This window comes from Pteronotus mesoamericanus, unplaced genomic scaffold (genome assembly GCF_021234165.1).
Source record: "Pteronotus mesoamericanus isolate MK-2021 breed Mesoamerican mustached bat unplaced genomic scaffold, CSHL_Meso_final contig_20, whole genome shotgun sequence".
NCBI classification, from domain to species: Eukaryota; Metazoa; Chordata; class Mammalia; order Chiroptera; family Mormoopidae; genus Pteronotus; species Pteronotus mesoamericanus.
In genome coordinates this window covers 61,552,760-61,566,175 of record NW_026555085.1, presented here as the reverse complement: position 1 = coordinate 61,566,175, position 13,416 = coordinate 61,552,760, and the positions used below count along the sequence as shown (strand labels likewise).

Here is a 13,416-nt window from a genome sequence, read left to right as displayed (position 1 = left end):
AAGCAGAAAAATTGGTGTTAAGAGTCACATTATTTTATACTTTTACATATTTCTTTGCTTTGGTTTAATAAGACAGTTGGATCTTCATATGTATGGTATTTCTGTAGTCAGTCTGTTGCAATATGTTATTTAAAGTGAGGAAAACCAGTCTCATATAGGTATGTGGAATAGAGAGGACCTTTTAGACTCTTCAAAAAGATTTTGGAGACATAGAAACATGAAGAACAGCTGAACTGGAGACTTTTCCAGTTTCATTGTCTTTAGTTCTTTTGATTCCAATTTTAAATGCTGCTATTTTTATTTTAGTGAATATATCTAGTAGCCACTAGATGTATGTGGCTATTGAGCAATTGAAATATGGCTAGTTGAATTGAGATGTGCACTTAGTGTAAAATACATACTGAATTTAAAAGACAGCAAAAAGAATGTAAAATGTCTCATTGATAATTTTGTATTGATTATATAGTGATCTGATTATATTTTGGATATATTAAGTAAGATTAAAAATGAATCTTGTTTCTTTTTTACTTTCTAGTGGCTACTAGAACATTTTAAATTACATACGTGGCTTGCATTATATTTTGGACAGTGCTGGTCTAGACAATGTGAGGAGGAATTATTACACATTTCTTTGAGGGGAAGGGGTTTGGGGGAAATTAGACTCTTAAAGTGTCGTGACTAGAAAGCTCGATTAAGAATGAAATAAAATGGTTTCCTATGAATGTCTCATGAAATCAACATTTGTACAGCATGTCCTCAAATACCATACTTTAGGTTAACACTGTTTCATTATGAAGTTGATGAGATGCACTAGGAACTTAACTCCTGTTTATATCAATTAGCCTGTGGGAAAATTGTTTTTATTATACATTGTTTTGCTTAAAGTTGCAGAATATATCCATGATTTTAAGTGAGAATTTAACTGTATTCTTTTTGTTTCACATAGCAATTGCTACCACTAGTTGAGCAAGTTGTTTTAGTCTAGTTACATTGGGCATGAAGATAATTTAGTTTTTATAGGATGTGTCTTTTAAGTGGTTGGTTTATATCCAGTGATCAGTGTTTATGCCCAGTGATCAATGACTATGAAGGTAGATCGTGTGTTCTGTCAACTACTGCTTGTTTCAGTATTTCACACAAGGAGTTGTCATGCACTCATTATTTTTATGCCATTTTATATTTTCATTCTAATTTAAGATTACAAACAAAAATTAGCCATATTTTATCCACGAGTAATTTTTACATTTGTCTTCATTTAGATTTGTTACTTTCTATTTATTTGAATTCACTTCCATAGTTGGAATTGTATACATTTCAATTTCAGTAGAATGGCTGGATCTGGACTTTCTTTGCTGCTATTTAATAATAAAATATTGTAACACATTTTACTTTCATATAGTATTATTAAGACATCTTAGTTTCTTATGATATGACTGGGATAATGTTGTTTGCAAGTTATTCTCTTTATTCCCTGCTCATGGATTCTTTTTTGAGAATGGGTGATTGTTGTTGCAGAAGATACCTAAAATGGTAGCTTGGGGACATAAATAATGAGTAGAAAAGAAAATTGTAAACTGTAGGAAGTAATTTCCCTTGACAAGAAAGCAAGGACATGACTACTTTATGTTGAAAGATGAAAATAGGCTGTTTTTCTGGAGATGGCCACTAATCTTGGACATAAAATCATAAGATGTATAAATGGCTAAAGAAATTAATTGTTTTATTAAAAAAATTTTATTCCCATCCCCCACTTCTTTGGCAACCATCAGCTTGTTCTCTCTATCTCTGGGTCTGTTTCTGTTTTGGTTATTCATTTTTAATTTAGATTCCACATATAAGTGAAATTGTACAGAATTTGTTTTTCTCTCTCTGACTTCACTTAGCATAATACCCTCTAGGTCCATTCATATGGTCACAAATGGCAAGATTTCATTTCATTATGTGTGTGTATACATATGTGTGTGTGTACACACACACACAAACACACACCCTAGGTGCTTCCATATCTTAGCTATTAATAGTAATGCTGCAGTGAACATAAAATAATTTTAAAATTAAAAAAATACAGCTAACAACATTGTACCAACAGTCTGGTTTCTTACAATGGGATTAAAGTCTTTGAAACTGATGACAGATTTTCAATTTTACAAATCATCCCAACTCTGACAATGGGATGAAGTTCCCAACAGCCTCCATTCATCAGTGACAACAGGCAGGTTCTCAGTGATTAACTGCCAGCTGCATTTTGCATTTGGGGCTAGTTTAGCTGGAACCACTGAGCCAGGGATACTCAATTGATAATATTAGCATATCAGAATGATCAAGAAGGGTATTTAAACATCCTTGTCCTTAAGAGAGGACTGAAGCCTTTTTGCAGCTCTGAAACAACTGAAGTTTGATATGGCTAACTGCCCACTTCTGTTGCTCAAATTCCACATAAGAATTTCAGGGAATAATTGTTTAATAGTGTTTTAATGATGGAAATGGAATGTAAGACAGAATAAGTAAAACATGACTTTCATGTTACATGTGAAAATTTTTTTCTTTCCCCGATAGTGTGTATCCCTAACTAGCTACATGGCAAATGTGTAATATTGGCATGGTGACCATCAGCTTAGATTTTCCTGGGACTGTCCCAACTTTCAAACACTTTCTCCCATGTGTCTTGATTTTTTTTAAATTAGAAAAACACCTTCTAAAAACAAAATATCTTTTGCGAGTACTCACCTGTCAGCATCTCTCTGTATATCTTCTGTATTCCCACCTGCTATATGGATTAGCTGTCATTGCCCCATCTGAGGCCGTCTCTCCACGTGCGTTCCAGATCCCATCTCCTCTCAGCTACTGGGGAGCATTGTTTCAGCAATTCTCTCCTGCATCTTCAACCTTTTCCTTTCTACTAGGTCATTTCCATTGGCATACAGACCAGCTGTTATTTCTTCCCTCTTAAAGAGACAAAAACACTACTAAAAAAATCCTCTCTCCATCTCAGTTGCCTCCCTCTACTCCTCTGCTCCCCTTTATAGCAAGACTATTTGAAAAAGTTGAATGTTCCCACTGTCTCCAATTTCTCACTTCCTATTCTCTGTCATTCCATGCCACAGCAATTGCTATCCCACCAAAAGAAGGTCGCCAAAGACCTCTGTGTTGCTGGATCCAGTCTTTTGCTTTGTTTTGGGTTTTTGGTGGTGGTGTTTTTTTTAATAGCCCATTGGCAGCTTTTGATCTTATTTGAAAAACTGTCGTACCCCTCAGCAGCATTTGACTTCTTCAAACCTTTCTGGGCACCTCTTCATTGGCTAGGTCTTCTCAGGCTCCTTTGCTGGTTTCTCCTCATCCTTAAGGTCTAATGTTATACTGCCCCGAAAGTGCTTGGAGAAAAAGAGACTTACAGACTTTAATGATTTACAAGTTTAATGATCAGGGAGCATAAACTGTGGTACATGACACTAATTTTGGAGAACCTTACAGAGCAGAAATGTTCTCAGAGAAATGTCAAGCAGAAGAGAATTACAGATAATTTTGTGTCTTGGAAAAGCCATTTTATACATTGAAGCTGTGTAATAAGCTACTTGCGGTTATTGTACATAGAGTAGCCAATTTATTTGAACCAAAAATATCAGAAGAATGTTTTCAGCTCTACTTAGCTGATATTTATGTAAATATTCTTAAAATAGAAGGCTATGTATAATAAAACAATTAACTTGATTTAACATATCAGAACAGGGGCAGTCAAGTGGTTTTTTTCCACTGGGGATTCACTCTATGTACTTAATCCAAAGATGTCCTAGAAACATTTTTTTGGGAAGGTGGGGACTATTAGTTACAGACCAGTGTCAGCGTCAAAAATAACTCTCTGCCTTATTTATTGGTTTATTAACTTCAAACAGCCTTAACATTTATCTTCACCAGACTGGGCACCAAATGATACTGTTATTTAAAGTGTATGAATGAATAACTTAAAGAACTATCTTCAAAGAAACAAAGTAAAACTATAAAAGAAAATACTGAAGGATCTGAAGACAGTTTCAAAATGGGAATTAAAACATTTTGAGCAATGATAGCTTTAGTTTAACAAGTGATTATAATTTACCAAGTAATTTTCTTTGAAAGAAACAGCACTGATTGTTTTTATGCTTTCCTGTGTGATGGTACAAAAAAATTTTATAAGGTTGATTACTTCATAATTTAAATCTTGAGGATCTATAATTGTATCTGGCCTATAATCCTGCAGTAGTCTTTATTTTATTCATTTATTTATTTAAAAAAATCTTTTTTATGCCCTGTTTGGCATGGCTCAGTTGGTTGGGCATTGTCCTGCAAGACAAAGAGTCACCAGTTCGATTTCCTGTCAGGGCACGTGCCTGGGTTGCGGGCCTGGTCCCCGGTTGGGGCACGTGTGGGAGGCAACTGATTGATTTTTCTCACACACATGGATGTTTCTCTCCGTCTCTTTCTCTCTCCCTTCCCCTCTTCCTGAAATAAATAAAATCTTAAATAATTTTAAAATTTATTTTATTTTTAGAAAAAGGGGAAGGGAGGGAGAAAAAGAGGGAGAGAAACATCCATCAGTTGCCTCTTATATGCACTCTGACTGGGGACTGAACCCCTAACCTAGGCATATGCCCTAATGGGGAATCTCACCAGCAGATCTTCACTCTGTGGGATGACGCCCAACCATCTGAGCCACAGCAGTCAGAGCCCTGTAATAGTTGTTAAATCATCCCATTCTTTTGGAAGAAACAGATAAAACTGTATTTTATAGGTGGTTATGGAGCTACAGCTTTAAATATGAAACGTGACCCTTTACATATTAAAACCAAAGGAGACGAATTCCCCCTGACTCTGGGTCGGGATGTGTCTGGTGTGGTGATGGAGTGCGGACTTGACGTGAGGTACTTCAAGCCCGGAGATGAGGTGAGTTATGAAATGCTGCTGTGCCTTTTCTAAATATGCAGATTTCATTCCGCTTCTTTTGGAAGTATATTCCGTATCATTGACCTTTTCTTTCCAACAAATATACTGAGCTTTGGCCGGAACTTTTCATTTTCTTGGTTCTGTTCTTGTTTCTTTCAGAATGGTCTGACTGTACTCAAGCATTCTAACTCTAGTGCTTAGGAATTGCAGGACTTTAAATATGTATGTTTGGGACCGTCTGTCTTCAAAGAGTCTTTAACTGACAATTTCTGTCTTGTGGGCTAGATGGTTTTAAAAGAGCTGAAGTTTGGTGTAATCACTTGTCACTTTGATTTTTTTTCACCAAGAAAATAAAGTGAGTTCATAATAATAGGTAACACTCTTATAGTTGCTTTTCATAAAATAACTTTTAATCTCTGTGAAGTAAATACAGTTAGGCCCAGTTTCCAGATGGGGAAGGCAAGCTCTACCGAGGTCCCAGAGCTAACAAGTGGTAGAGCCAGGATTCAAACCCCAGACACTGTGCTCTTACTGGTGTTCTAAGTATGCAGTCAGCAGGACTTCCTGGCATCTGCCTCCAGTGCAGCCTAACTTGATAAATCCAGAATCATACTAAGTAATGCATTTACATCATGTGACAGTAACTTTTGGTTGGTGTACTGCTGACTTGTGTTTTTTTCACAGGGTGGGGAATGTATTGGGGAATACTCATGCTTAGCTTTGGTTAAAAGAGATCTGTTTCTAATGAAGTTGTGTCTGCATGTGTTTGTTTCAGGTCTGGGCTGCAGTTCCTCCCTGGAAGCAGGGCACTCTCTCAGAGTTTGTTGTCGTCAGTGGGAATGAGGTAACTCACCAGTTGTGCGCTGAAATGCCATGAGAAAGTATAAACAAAGACTGGCAGATATCTCTGAAATAATTGTGGTTTTTTCCTCAGATCAAGTTCATGTTTAATGGGTAGGTTTGAAAGAGCTAAGATAGAGAATAGAAATTTTTGAAAGCTTAGAAAAATAATTTGATGTCCTTTAATAACACTGCCTGTCAAAGTGGTATCTTTATCTTGTGGAGCAGGGATTTGGAGTGAGATCTAGAAACCCTGCTGTGTTTCTTGGTTTTATCCAGTGTAAATAGTGGAAACCAAATATTCCAAATGGAGCGTACTGATTAATTATAAACAGAAGTATGGAAGTATCAAGCTATTTCAAATCACTTTAGAAACAGGAGTCTAATTAAATACCATCAAGAGGTCTGACAATTTGAGTACAGGGAAAGGAGTTAACATTAAGGAATTTGGCTACAAAAGGGAGGATGGGAAGGGGAGAAGGGGTATTAATGAGATTAGAGAAAGTCTGGAAAGATTACCTTCTAGTACAAGGGAGTAAAGGAAAGAGCTGATCTAAAAATCAAATTAGAATGTGTTTATGAGAGTTTAAGGTATATTTGGATTTATTTCTGGGTATAGTCAGAACTAATGGGATTCTTGAATGGGATCTTTATGAATTAAGCAGCCGTATCTGATAATATAGCCCATAAAACTTTACTGAACCTCTGACCCCAGGAGGGCAGGTTGAGTCATTTGGAGAATATTCCTTAGGGATAGTCCTAAAGTAGTGTATGTAAGAAATACTGAACTGGCAGAATGTTACAGACTTATCTGTGAAAATGGCTGGCCTTCTATGAAGGTAAATAACCTTAATTGTGTTCATAGGTTTGTAAGTCATTGCTTATTTTTGACTATTGTCTTCAAATCTAGGTCTCTCACAAGCCCAAATCACTGACTCATACTCAAGCCGCCTCTTTGCCATATGTGGCTCTCACAGCCTGGTCTGCCATAAACAAGGTTGGCGGCCTGAATGACAAAAATTGCACAGGAAAACGGTAAGCATCAATGGTGGCATCTAAACCTTCTCTTTCTTCTGTAAGGTCGTCGCCATAGATTATCAGAAGCATTAAAACTAGGATCATTTACATGATCAAGTTGTCCCGACATTTAAAACAATTTCCAAAGAACTCTACTTGTGTCATGTTATACTTTCTTAACCTCATTCTATGGATTCTTAGTCCATTCAAATGTAAACTTAAACATTGAAATGTGTAGATGGACTTTAGGAGTCTGAACCTTCCAAAGTGATGCACAATTTTATGTGACTCTCTGGGAAGAAGATCCTGGCTTTTATCAGATTCCTAAAAATGTTAGGAATTGCCCTATATAGTTTCTAATGAATGATGTCAAGGTGCAGGTGATTTTCTCTACCTCTACTAGGAATTGCTCTCATACTTACAGATTTCTCTGAAAACCAGATATAAAGGGACTGCAGGTCACTGCTGAGTAGTCTTGAGGTCTCTTAGCCTCCATGCTTGATATTCTTGAGGTTAATTCTGGTGCTTCAAGGCCTTGAATGTATGCTCGTTTGAGTTAGCAATAACATAGTGAGTAGAAATGTCTTCGGTGGACTTGAGTTCGTATTCAGAATCTGCTGCTTTCTAGTTGGCTGGCCCATTCAGTCCCTTCTCTTCTGTGAGTTTTGTTCTTAATGAGATAATACAAGTAAAACTAATGGCATGGCTAGTGGCACATGGGAGGCACTCAGTAAATGGTGGCTACTATTATGAAGCATGAGAGTATATTCTTTGTATTTTAGAAAGTTGGTATCAGGGAAAACTGATGTTTTTTGTTTTTTGTTTTTTTTTTGTGAGAAAACTAGTCACTAAGAGCCGTTTAATGATTGTGATGAGGGAGAGAGCTATAGGTCAAATTTTAATAAATTATAATAGCTTAGTTTTTTGATTGCTAAGGATTATGCAGAAAAATAACTAAAGTCTGTGTCATTTCATACTCCTGTTGTTGTGAAACATTGTACCTTACATTTAATGTGTTGACTTATAGAGTATTGCATTTAATGAAAGCTTAATAGCTGTATTTCTGAAAGCAGTGTGAAGGCTATTCATCTAATGAGGTGCTACACTTTATTGTAGAATTCAAAGCAAATATTTATTCTAAAGGTCAACCCTGTTTATTTTTTAAGCTTTGAGGCTTATCTTTCTTAAAGTTGCCATTTTGATCAAACACTCTGTTTAAATTAAATTAGTTTGACCACATAGATTTTTCTAATGACTTGTCTTAGTTAATAACATTGCAAAAATCTTATTCAAGATTTTTAGAACTTTATTATTACTATGGACTCTGCATTAACATTGGTGCTTTATTGTTTTGTTTTTCCTTAAAAGAATTAGACTTTCTGTGCTTGCATGACGATATAGAGGTAGAGATCTTTCATTCCTTTTGCCAGTTCTGGGCTCTCCAAGCATACTTTTTTTTTTTTTTTAAATACACTGAAGAAAACAATTTAGAAACATATCTAGCTGTCTCTTCTCAGATACATAGATGTGTGCCCCATTTCATTGTTGGCTTATTGGGTGAATTTTAGGTACTGTGTTATCTTTTATTTAAGAAATAATGGCTTGGAACCGGGGAACTTGGGTTCTGTTCTTCACTCTGCTACTAACTAATCAGGTGACCACATGCATGTTATTTATAGTCTCTTCACAGTTTCCTCCAAAGTACTGAGTGTAGGACAGTGTTGGTTGTTAGGAGATCTTTGAGAAGTGGAAAATTTTATGCCTTATAAGGCAATTATATATTATATTGAGCTGGTGTGTTCATTGATTTGGCCACAACCAAACTGGAGTGACTCCATTGTAAAGAGCCTCACTGGCTCCCATCACAGAGTCCTGCCACAGTCCCATGTGCTTTGGTGACCTTAGGATGCCACCACTCCGAGTGGCAGTGAGGCCTTGACCCTTGGTGCTCTAAGAAATTTCAGTTTACTGAAGCTACTACACGTAGGTGGCAATGATGGCCTATCTTTCCAACTACTTATTTGTGAGAGTCACATGAGAGAGGTGAGTACCTTAAAATACTGTGAAAAACACTTTAACATGGAGGAATTATTGGTATAGTGGGTTTTTATTATTACATAAACTCAGAGATTCTGGTGTCCAAAGTGTTTTTTTTTTTCCATTTTACTGTGTAATACGATTGGTGGAGCATATTTGGCTTCTCTAATTAGTAATTATTCTCTTCCTGTTGGCTGTGGTATTAAGGCACTCTTTAGTCTACAAAGCAGGTCAGTGTTTGTTATTAAGAACTTAAATTCTGTTTTTCTAACCGGTTAATTTAAAAAAACACACACACACAAAACCGAGCAATGATAAAAACACTGATCAGCACCTTGAAAGATTTTATAGGATTTTTTTTCACGAAAAAAAATGTCTCACAATTAAGACAAATCTTTCTAAGAGTTTGATGGTGTTTACCTTTTCCTTTTTGTTATATAATTAATTTTTGCAACAAATTGAGCATCAGCGAACCAAGGGAATAATTTAACATTGATGCTATATAAAATGTCATTTTGCCCACACTTTGGTGTCACAAGTAAATGTCAGATGAAATTGTTTCCTTCTTACTTGCCCACCCATAATTTCTTCATGATTTATTCCATAGGAAACCAGATACTTAGGGCTCTCAAAATGAATAGAAGATGTTTTTTAAAAAGTGGTTTTACCAGATATTTTTTAAAGCAGTTTGATCTGATGGTTATATTTATTAGCATTCTCATGGTCCACCTTGACTATTTTATGCTCTGCCTGAAATTCATCTCTTGTTGGGAAAGTTGTACTTTACTCTGTTAGACAGACCGTATTAGAAGATGTTAGAAATTGAAGCGTAAAATAAATTTTACTTTTAAATTGTGCATACTTGAAACTCAACACAGTCAATTTAGGAATGCTTTTTATTTTCTTTTTGAGATCAGGCTTCAAGACAGTAAACTTTAGACAAATAATGGTAAATTAGGTAATTGATTAATCTGTTTCTAGAATTACAAAGGCTCAAACTTAAAAAGATTGGCATTACCCCTTCTTCCCCCAGTTTGCTTATATCAGTAATTATAACAGCTTCCTTTTTTCAGATATCTTCACCTGCCTGTTCTTCACCACCCACCCACCTGTGTTTCCTTCTCCACTCCTGTCTGTCACTCCTGTGGCCTTTGGGTTTTCATTTGCACTTGACTAGGTTGTATGGTTAGAGAAAGAAACCACTGCATTTTACTTGCTTAAGGAAATTGTGGGGTTGGGAAAGGGAGGAGAGGAAGGATGGCGGCTCTGGCTTGGCTGGTGTGTTGTAAATGAATGTGGGCTCCACTCCTGGACCCGTTTTCCTAGGAGCCCCTGGAGGACTCGGTTAAAGAAATTAGTGGAAAGCTCTTTCCCGGCAATTTGTGTTGTACAGATTAGTTTTCTAGGTGGCGGGGTAACTGTCTGGTGAAGTTTAGAAGTCACTTACTTTCCAGTGTGCTGTAATTAGCTCCCAGCCTTGCCATTCAACTACAGCTGTTCTCACAGGGTCATAGCTGACTAAGTTGATAGGTTTCAGTTCTTTAAATTTGAATTCTCTGAAGTACCTGGCACTGTTCACTACTTCCTTAATACTCACTTTCCCATGATTTCAAGGACACTAAACTCCTTTAGTTTCCCTCTTGCCTTTTTACCAGTTCTTGTTATTTTTAAAGTGACCCCTTTCTTCCTGTTGCTCTTTCCCCAGTGTCCTACTCCATCATTCCACTCTGTTATCCAGGGTTATCTCATCTTCATCCAGCTTCTATGTATTTTAGTAACTGGCAGATTTATGTTTCTAACCCCCACCTCTCTAAAGATGTCCGCTTTGTATCTGAAACTCAGCTTGTGCAAAACAAGACTGACTGGCCACCCTGACTCTTCCTGTAGATTCCTCACGTTAACTATGATGCACCTTAAGCCAAAATCGGGTCATTGTTCCCCAGCCCTGCTCCTTCTCATTCCACTGTACAACTCCGTATTGTTCATGTCATGTATAGTTTAGGATTGTTGTCAAATTTGGAAAAATGTCTTCAAAGTTTCCTTAATAAATGAGCCATAGATTGCAAGGCATTTGAACTTTTCTCCTGCAGTGAATAAGCCTAACGTGCCTTTGCATTTTAATTGACAGCCCTCATTAACTGGTTTGTTGTGGATGGCTTCCCTATAGTGGTGTCAAATGACAAAAGTAATATAATTTAGTAACTAGTTTGATGTTCTTTATTGAAGGGAAAACAGCCCATGAACCGGGGAACGCAGTGACTCACAAGCATTGGAGCACTCTTCCCAAGGGATTTTGGACAAGAACAGGTTTTATGGAATGTTGGAAAAGGCAACATGGAAACAGGGCATGATTGGCTAGGAGGTCGATGATTTTCTTATGAGGCTAAGGGGTCCTGTTTTCCAAGGTAAGGTAAGCTAGTGAAAGCCGAGTTGGAGGATTGTGATTGGACAGTGAGGATTTTCCTGTAAATGCAGGCTGACTTAGGTTGAGATTTTTGATGTGGGCTGGGCCGCTGGGGCAGCATCATTGTGTGAGTCCTGGTATATGAATTAACTTTATCAATGGTGTATTGTAAGTTTTCACATGTCTTTTATTGGAAGACTTTTCTTCAGAATACCTTCTGGTTCTGTACATCTCAAACTTTGTTTAACAGTGTTTCTTCTTCATTACTCTCATAATCCAGTGCTAGGTACAATGATACTCAACCTTATCATAATAAAATTTCATGATGCCTTATTGTGTTGTCCTTTGTTATGGGGGCCCCAGCCTAGAACTTCGAAGAGGAGAGGAAAAAGAGGAGCCCCAGCAATATATTTGTATGACATATTAGTGGGAAGTAGAAATATTCCTGGAAGCCATTGTGGGGGAGGTAGAGACTTTACCCTTCTAGGTTCTTCTGGCTGATGTAATAATCAAATCGACATGAGACAGAAGAAGAAGAGAAAATAAGCAAATTTCATTATATGTATGTATGGAACCCCATATACATGAGAGTCAGAGACCCCACATACATGAGAGGTTTGGAGAGAAAAAGTTAAAATGAGGTATATGTGGCGTTCTGAGTTAGAGGTGAGGTGAGGTGCCTTGGGGCCTCAGAGGGGAAGGAGGTCAATCAGATATTCAGTGATTAGAACTTTACTCTGCCTTACTGATTGGTCATTAAAAGTTATTTCTGATGGTAACTATTTTGGGCAAGATACCTAAATATAAGTTCTTTAAGAGGGAGAGAAACATTTCTCTTAAGCCCATAGGGTCTTGATTGCTTTCAGTTCAAAATAATCCACATGCCAAAGTGGCACATCTTAGGGAAGCCTGTTCTGAACCCTTTCAGCATCCTTATACCAGGACGGACTATAATGATTCTACACAGAAAGTACGTTGAACACATCAGCATTTCCCACTAAACCCAAAGCGAATGCATTTTAAATCAGCTTTCCTTCAGCTAGTAAATCTAGTGTCATCTGAGAAGAGGGAAAGTATAATGGAGTGTAGGAGTGGGAAGAGACAGCACTCTTAACTGATTGTGGTTAGTAGAGGAAGAAAAATAATTTTCCCTCTACCCTTCTGAGTTTTCTGCTGAGAGCCCTGTAATGAAAGATTAACAAGAGAAAAGCAAATAGAAGTTTATTAGCATGTAGACCTGAGGGAAAGTTCCGCCAGCTTAAAATATTCAGTATGCCAGAGTGCCACATTTTGAGGTCCCGTGTCCGGAACCCCGTCAGCTCTGTGGTAAATCCTCCTCTGACGGCACTACTTCTGTCTCCCGTCCTCCCTGTTGTTGCCAACCTAAATGATTCTTCCCTCTGGCCCTCTCCCTTTCCCCTGTCCTGCACCTGGTAGAAGGAACCGGTCCCCATTGCCTATCTCATTTGGGGAGATGTGTTCCCAGTACCCTGGGTTGAAATTCTGCATACGTATCCCACAGAATCATTACTATATTGTGATGAGGTTTTTGGTCCATTATGGGTTAACTGAACCTTTTTAAACAGCTACCCTGGGCACCTTGCCAAGATGTATAAATAGCTTTGTTTTCATGGGAAAATGTGCTTAAAGTTCCAAACAACTAATTCACACATGAACTGTTCTATAAATTGGAGAATGTCTACATGAACTCCTGAGGCATAACAGGAGGACACACAAGTCCAGGCTGTTCTTGGTCACATTTGGCTGATTTGTTTGTAGCTGTATTTTGCTTACTCAGGTTAAGTTTGTCACTCACTTTAGGGAGTAAACTTAGCATGTTATGATATACTTTGCTGTCTTTCACTTATCCCCACCTCCCCATTCAAAAGTAGTGTGTGAAACTGAAAACTGAGATTATACATTTTCAGCAGCATCCTTGTTTTTTAAAGACCAGTTGTTTCTACTGATCGAAGAGTTAGCCCTATTTAAATCATCTTTGCTTCCAAACCATTAGGACTTAATAAAGAGCACTCTACTCTTATGATGTGGCTGCTCACATCATAAGAGTAGATGTCCCTCCACAAGTGTGTGGTCTGAAGGGAATTATACAGGTCATTGACTTTTATGTTAGAAGGGTGGAGAAACTAAACATAAGCTTAAATTAGATTGGAAATGCCAGTTCTTTTTTCATTGACTCCGAG

The 13,416-nt window shown here is 37.4% G+C and overlaps 1 protein-coding gene across 1 annotated transcript in view; it reads left to right on the top strand.

The window, feature by feature from the left end:
* RTN4IP1 (reticulon 4 interacting protein 1) overlaps positions 1-13,416 on the top strand; it is a 42,191-nt gene that overhangs the window by 2,465 nt on the left and 26,310 nt on the right. The window contains exons 2-4 of the mRNA XM_054569779.1: positions 4,766-4,917; positions 5,693-5,761; positions 6,668-6,792. Coding sequence (XP_054425754.1) covers positions 4,766-4,917; positions 5,693-5,761; positions 6,668-6,792 — 346 coding nt within the window. The remainder of the gene's footprint in view (positions 1-4,765; positions 4,918-5,692; positions 5,762-6,667; positions 6,793-13,416) is intronic.